This window comes from Nuphar pumila, chromosome 15, assembly GCF_984573655.1.
Source record: "Nuphar pumila chromosome 15, dmNupPumi1.hap1.1, whole genome shotgun sequence".
NCBI lineage: Eukaryota > Viridiplantae > Streptophyta > Magnoliopsida > Nymphaeales > Nymphaeaceae > Nuphar > Nuphar pumila.
In genome coordinates, this window is record NC_143263.1 from 11,918,833 (window position 1) to 11,927,067 (window position 8,235).

Genomic DNA, 8,235 nt, shown 5'->3' on the forward strand with positions numbered 1-8,235 from the left:
GGGTTCACCCCTATTTATAATGAAGAGGAAGCCTTGGAGGGGCTCCCACTAGACGTTGGAGCCCCTCCAATGGTTAGAAATCTAACCGTTGGAGGGGTCCAACATCTAGTGTTGGACCCCCCTCCAAAGGGTTGACTAAGTCAACAAAAAAAAAGAGAAAAAGGAAAAGAGAAAAGAAAAGGAAAAAGAAAGAAAAAGAAAAGTTACAAACATATTCATTAATGTGAATATGAGTAAAAAGAGGAAAAGACAGAAATACCCTTGGGTGTTACATGATGTAAAAATAATATATATATATATATATATATATATATATATATATATATATATATATATATATACACACACAAAAAGGAGATACAATTTAACAATACATACATACATACATATACATCTTTAGTTGATAATAATCTAGGAGATGGCTAACATTTAGACGATCAAACAAATACTTGTATGGATGACATTAGCCTTGGTTTCAGAAGAACTCCTGTGTCAGCACTTTTTCCTTTTTTGTGTTTTTGTCATTTTATTTGTTAAATGAAAAAAGTGAAAATATGATATTAATAAAAATTTATTCTTTTTATTGGTTGTTCTTGTGAATGTATAAATATGCTATTTCTTTCAATGGTTAAATGAATTATGTTTATGCTTTAGTTCCTCTTTATTTGTCTTTCATTTGTGCCTCCGGTTCTGTGTCACTTCGAGACAAGAACAAGATAAAGACAAACCAGGTTCTCTGCCACTTCAAGACAAGAACAAGATAAAGACAAACCAAATTCATAGCAAAAAGACTTATAAGCAAGAAAATAAAAAGAAAACCAAGAAAAAATAATGAGAATTTAAAAAAAGAAAATTGATAATGGGAATAAGAATAACACAAAAGAAACAATAATAGAGGAAGCAGACATGACCTTGGGATCACCTTGAAGGGATCTACAGGGACCGTGACACATACTAGAAAACCACGTGATCAAGAAGTTTAGGCTGCAGCCCCAATATAAAAAACATTTAACTAATCCACACATTTCAACCAGCTTTTCCTTTCCAGCCCTACTTGCTTCCACTGCCACTTCTTACTTGCTCCCTTAATACTTCCTAAACACTTGTTTATGCATTAGGACATCTCTTAAAGACTCACGTCTCACCTCCCTCTTCATATAAAACTTCTCACTTTCAACTTCTGGTACTGCTTCTTACTTCCCAGTTTGTGTATTGCTTCTTACACCCACTTCTTACTTTGGCAACTATGGTCTAGCCACATAGTATCTTGTAGTGCAAATGTGTCAAAGTTGTAAGCTTGTTAATGCAAAGGAGGCAGAGATATGCTTTAACTTTATGTCATAGTGATATCATGTTTTCCGAACTTTTTATCTCTTATTTTTAATACATAGGGATCTAGCCTTCTTTCATGAAAAGAAGTTAAATAGCATTCACAGCACATACTCTTGCAAGATTTTTCATAATAAAAATCTTCTCTCAATAGAAGATGGAGATAGCCATTATTTAATCCTAATGACTGCTTGAAATATATGTCACATGGGTGCAGGTACGGGTGCGGAGCAATTTCAAAATTTTGGGACACGGGGACACGGCTATATATATAACAATAATAAGATTGTAAATTTTAAAGCAATAAGTTGACCGGTCAAAGTTGACAAAATATATATATATATAACAATAATAACAATAAAATATATATATATAACAATCATAAATAGACAAAAATAGACTTGGTCAAAGTTGACCAAGTCCAAAATTAATTTTAATAAATGGACAAAAATAGACTCTGTCAAAGTTGACCTGAGTCCAAAATGTGGATGGACTCGGCCCCGGTGCGTTGACTGAGTCCGACACTTAATTGACCATGTCCGTGTCCGCACCCGTGTCGGGGCATGTCGACGCGGGTGCGTCGACCTTTTAGCTGAGTCCGTGTGACTTAGATTGAAATGAGAAAGTGAAAATAAGTAGTAGCAAATACACCTCATCCCCCAAAAAAAGATGTCGACAAGGGAGACTGAGAATTCATCATGTTCTCTACAATTACAATGACAACATACTCAAAGACAAGGCATGAAAATAAACACCTATGCAACGATCTGTGATAAGAAAAAAAGTTTGTTGACATATCAAACTAAAGCCAACTATGAAAATGATGTGAAGAAAAGTTACATAAACAGGAAAACATGTAAAATGCACTTGGTATCAACTCAAAATGATGAACACAGAGCCGGACCTGTAAAGAGGCCAATGAGGCTTGGGCCTCAGGGCCCCTAGGCCCAAAAAAATTTTAGGGGCCCATTTTTAAGGCTCGAGCTCCCCATAAAAATTTTAGGGGCCCATTTTATTGTTATTTTGATTCTTTAAAAAAAAATCGGAGGCGCTGCCCCCGAACTCCTACTATTAATAGGGGGCCCATTTTTTCCCTCCGCCTCAGGCCCCATAAAACACAGGTACGGCTCTGGATGAACATCTAGATAAATTATCAATTTATAATGGAAAAATTGCAGCAAACAAATTAAGCCAAAAGGTTGCTCATCATAAAGAAAACATGCACCAGATATTCACTCAGAAGTGTGTGGGTGTGGTGGTGTGTAGTCTCCAATGATATCATGTGTCACCTATCACATGTTATAAGTCCAGCATGCGTAGGGTATCAAAAATATGCCTTGCAATATGGCACTGCATGATGTAGAATATGCAGAAAAAGAGACCTACATTTCTTCTCTATGAGCTCTTTTCCTTTCAAAAATTGAACAGTTGGGAGAAGCCAGAAACTAATCGAGGGCTTAGACTTGGTTTAGTAGCCAATAAGTTCCACAAGAATTAAGGACTGTGCATCAATCAACCATCAAAATGCAGCAGCAACCTTTTGATGTAAATCATATTCTGCTCTTATTGTTGCACAAAACTATGGAAGCAGTCTACACCATTTTCTGAAGTTAATTACTTTTTCTAATTTTCATGATGTGATTCATACAAAGGCTTGCTCTATTGAAATGAATCAGAAGCCACTTCCAAGAGAGGTCCAGAATGACATTAAGATGACAAAGGCCTACTAAATTGCTCATACACCCAAATTTGTGAACACAAGTCAACTCTTAGATTAATCAATGAATCCCAGAACATCTGAAATATAATTCACTTGAGCATTGGAAAAATGAAGCAAGTACATTGTTATTCTGTGGCTAAAGACATGAATCACAACAAGAAACATTAAGTGGCAAACTAACACCAAAATTTTAAGAAAAAGAAACACCTGCTCATCAGCTCAGCTAAAAACTTCATAGAATTTCTCTACAACAAGCAAACCTGAGTCAATAGACTCCAATGGGTCCTTCCTAAGGCGATGTCTTAAGCAGTTTGGAATGACCACTGATATATCCTCAGCAGTCACTTTTTCCCTACCCTTTAAAGCAGCTAAAGCTTTTGCAGCCCTGTTTGAAACTATATCCCCTCTTAGTCCATCAACATTTAGTTCAGCACACACCTTCGATATCTTGACACGGAGATCATGATCCATCTGAATAGAAGAAAGATTTTCTCTTGCTGCATATATTTGTTTTTGAAGCTTTTCTTGCTCTTCCCTATAAGCTTCTCGAAACTCCTTTGGGTTTTGGTCAAATTTTGCCCTCTCCTCAACTATCTTCACTCGTAACTCTGCATCCTTTACAGTTCCAACCTGTGCATGCATTCCAAACCTATCCAGAAGCTGAGGCCTCAGTTCACCTTCTTCAGGGTTTCCTGAACCAATTAGAATAAACCGAGCGGGATGAGAGATTGATATCCCTTCTCGCTCTACTGTATTCCATCCAGAAGCAGCAGAGTCCAACAAAACATCTACCAAATGATCGTCCAAAAGATTAACTTCATCAACATAAAGAATCCCTCTATTAGCTTTTGCAAGTAGACCAGGCTCAAATGCCTTAACACCTTCAGTGAGTGCCTTCTCAATATCAATTGTACCACAGACCCGATCTTCTGTTGCACCAAGGGGCAAATCCACCATGGTGATCTTTGTGGTCACTACTGGGAGTTTCTCTCCCTTCAGTACTCTTTCTCTAACTTCCATGCCCATCGTTTCAGGATCGCTGGCATCAGAGTTGAAAGGATCACCAGCAACAACTCTAATTTCTGGCAGTAGGTCCACTAAAGACCTAACAGTGGTGGACTTCCCAGTTCCTCTGTCACCCATAATCATAACACCGCCGATCTTGGGGTCAATTACATTCAACAAGAGACATAGTTTCATTTCATCCTGTCCCACAATTGCAGAGAACGGAAATACAGGACGTTGGCTCTCCTTCGCAGCAAGGCTCTCAGCCTGTTAATTGTATAACCACACAATGATTAACATATCGATTATTTATCTTACATGTTCTACATAAATTAGTTCAGAAGAAGAAAAAGAAGAGAGAACTCACAAAACGTTTTGGACAATGAGTAGAAGACAATGAGATGTTTCCAAAAATATCTTGAAAACATATAAAAGAACTAATCATCATCTAAAGGAGCAATTCTTACCCAGCAAACTATTTCTAATTTTGCCAGAAACCCCTCACAATTTTACAAAAACAGAGCCAAAACTCATATCTTGAATTGGGTGGCACAGTATAACGCCCAAGAACCTCAAACAAAAGATAATTAACTAGGGTTACCAATTCTAAGCCTGCATATTCCAACAGAAGCAATTAGACATATAGAGATGTGCTTCAAAGGAGGTTTCACTTCAAACCACCAAAAAACTGATAATTATCTTCATTCATAAACCATTCAACGTCTGCGGTTTAAAAACCAGAACCCACTTTCACCTTTACTTGTTGAGTGGTTCTATCAAATACGGCGCCTAAGAACGATTCACCTATGAATTCCCTGAAGTGAGTTTAAGGAGAAAAACCTGACCACATCGAGGGTCTGGCGTTTCATAAAAAGAAACAGAAGAAAACAACATTATCAGATAACAGTTACCTGTTCAACAGAACTGAGTTCGGTAGCCACATTGGAAACTTTGAGTTGGAGATGAGATCTCCCCTTTCTCAAACCAACCCCCCAATCTTTTCTCAATTTTCTTCCGAAAACCTGACCTGTGAAATAAAAAATCATTGCCAAGATCGATTGGATGAGGTTCTCCTCAGGTGGGGCATTCCTTTGTGGAAGAATCAAGAAATAAACCAAAACCAAGAAGAGGAAAGTGTGAGATCCTTACCATTGGAGGAAGCGAGAGAGACCTGTCTAGACGAGGCAGAGGTAGAGCGTGCGGAAGCGAAAAGAAGGGCGGAAGAGGAGCCCCCTAGCAGTCCCGCCATTGTGGAGAGTTGGTGTTCCGACCGTTGTGTGCCACCTTCACGTCGGGATTTTGAGGATAAGAGGATAGAGTGGCGATAGTGTGAAAAAAAATCTCTACTGCTTGTTTTCTTGATGGCGAGTCGTGTCCGGACGTCATGCGACTTCGCAGGAGGAACGAGCCCAATGGCGAGTCATGTTGACAAATGATTGGGAAAGACAATTACAACTTTGTAAAACTGGAGTCAAGGCTTTCCCATCCCCCGCAGTAATTTCTCCTTTTTTATGACTTCCTATTGCCCTGAATGTTTAACGGTACACTTGGCATAATAGAATAGCTGGATTCGAATGCTGGAGAGTAGTTTGTCGTTGTATCAGTAGTTTTTGTGGATCAACTTTGCCATGAGGTTTTGATTAAAATAGGTGGGACGGAGTGAGTGGTGGTTTTTAACTGCCGCTAAAGGTCCCAGCATAAATGAGACTTTTAGCAGCGATCAAAAACAGTCTCTAACAGCGCTTTAACATTTTTTTAGCGCTTGTTTTTGTGGCCGTGAGTAGCGGCTAGGGGTGGCAATCGGGTCGGGTTGGCGGGTTAGCAGGTCGTGTCGGCGGGTCAGCATACCTCAACACGAACCCTACCCATTTATTAAACGGGTAACCCGACACGACCCGGTTAACCCGTTTAATAAACGGGTTGGGTCGGGTAAACGGGTTAGTGGGCGGGGCGGGTTCGTGAACCCCGACCAAGGAATTTGGGTGAAACTACAGGTTTCGATGTAACTAGGGAGGGGACAAAAGAAATGGCACACCAAACGAGAGAGGGGGAGGGGAGACGTATGAGCGTGGGTAATAGACCACCACTTAAAGTCATAGGACAGGAGGGACCAAAAGGTCCAAAACAATAACATATTATGTGAAAAGTAAAAAGGTAAGAAGTAGGACTGTAGGAGGACATAATCGTCCAAAGGAGATGAGCAGGGAGTACAAGAGTCTATAGTGGGGTGGGGACCACCAGGTTCGATCGGACAGTCAGAGGACATGGGAGAGGGTGTCCCTTTGTGGGACTTTATGTCAGACCTGGTCAGACTCACGCAGACAAGACCAATCTTTACCGGGAAACGAAAAAATAGAAAAAAATTGTCGATCTTTTCAAAAAAGTCTGAGATTACATTGTGATCTTTCCAAAAAGATCGTCATCGAGCATAACCTTATGTTGTTTTCGTAGACCACCACTTAAATGAGAGTTTATTAAACGGGTCAGCCAGGTTGGCATACCCCTAACACGAACCCGACCCATTTAATAAACGGGTTAGTCGGGTCGACCTGTTTATGACACAAACCTGTTTAAGCCAAACCCGAACCCGCCTAAGAGGCGGGTTGGGTTGGCGGGTCATGTCAGGTTTTGCCACCCCTAGCGGCGCTGCGCAACTGCCTCTCTCTCTCTCTCTCATGAGTTTTTGAAAAACAAGATTTTGTCGTTTTTAATGTTTCTCTCTTTCTCTCTCATGAGTTTTTGAAAAACAAGATTTTATCGTTTTTAATATATATATATATATATATACGACAAAATCTTGTTTTTCAAAAACTCATGAGAATTTGATTTTTTTTATAAAATCTAGCATTTTTGACAAAAAAATTAATTAAAAATATAAAAAAATTATAAGAAAATATAAATAAAAATTATTTAAAAATAAAAATTCATGTTTTTTCATGATCAATAGCCATTTAAAACATAAATATCACGTTTAAATCACAATATTTATGTTTTTTCATAAATCTTGTGATATTTTGAAAATCTCATAAGAAATTGCCGTTTTAAACTTTCAGGCAATTTCTCGCAATATTTGTCACTATGGTGTAGACATCCAAATTTTGATTATCTTAATTAAGAAAGAGGTCATACAGGTCAATCTCATGTTATAAGTCATCTATGAGATTCAAGATAAAACCTAGCTTCAGGGAAGTTGTTTTCATTTTAACTAAAACTTTTTACCTCTCAATCCAGATTTTGGGTTCTTGAACAATGGACATAAAAGACATGAAAATTTAAAATTGAAAATCCAGATTTTTTGTTCTTACACTAAAAAATCTGAAATTTCTTAGACCCGTGAATCCAGTAACATCAGAGTATATATATATATATATATATAGTGTAGACATCCAAATTTTGATTATCTAAATTAAAAAAGAGGTTATACAGGTCAATCTCATGTTGTAAGTCAGTGGATGAGGCAGATTAAGAGATTCGAGTCAGAACCTAGCTTCAGGGAAATTGTTTCCATTTTAACTAAAACTTTTTACCTCTTAATCCAGAGTTTTGGTTCTTGGACAGTGGACATAAAAGACATGAAAATTTAAAATTGAAAATCCAGATTTTTGGTTCTTACACTAAAAAATCTGAAATTTCTTAGACCCGTGAATCTAATAAAATTAGAGCCACCTTGGGACAGAGAAAGAAAACACCGTTATGAAAACCCCTCCGTTTTGCTATTTACCGTACAACATTTAGATAATAAAATCTAGTTAAGCCGTTGGTTTCAGTCCCACCGACACTGCTAAATTCGTCTTGCCCTAGTATCGTTTCATGGGGCCGAAAATTTTCTAGTATCCACCCCACCCAACCATATCCATTCAGACCAAAAGGAAATCCGCATTAGGTCGTTATCCAATGTTTGCTGAGTGACACCTTCATCTTGCTTTTATTTGGTTACCCAATGTTTTATGAAAATAAAGGTTGCTTCTGCTATCGGCCATATGAACTCGACCAGGGTTTTTTTTTTTGGACAGAACTCGACCTGGTTAAGAACGACTGATTTCTAGTTGAGATCAAAATCCAAGCCTAGATGCGATCTTATTGACAACTATCCAATTAGGCCTCCCAAACATTAGTCCCAACATGGACTCTAATGTCCATCACGCCCACCACCCACGCGATTGGCTTCCAAAACAACCTGG

General features: G+C 38.3%; 1 protein-coding gene across 1 annotated transcript; it reads right to left on the reverse strand.

The window, feature by feature from the left end:
• Positions 1 to 3,077: 3,077 nt before the first annotated feature.
• Positions 3,078 to 5,374, reverse strand: LOC149814506 (magnesium-chelatase subunit ChlI, chloroplastic-like). The gene is made up of 3 exons (XM_089988249.1): positions 5,204 to 5,374; positions 4,966 to 5,081; positions 3,078 to 4,321 (listed from the first exon to the last, which is right to left on the reverse strand). The coding sequence occupies exons 1-3, from the start codon at positions 5,301 to 5,303 to the stop codon at positions 3,269 to 3,271; spliced, it is 1,269 nt and encodes a 422-aa protein (XP_089844375.1). The 5' UTR covers positions 5,304 to 5,374; the 3' UTR covers positions 3,078 to 3,268.
• Positions 5,375 to 8,235: the final 2,861 nt, after the last annotated feature.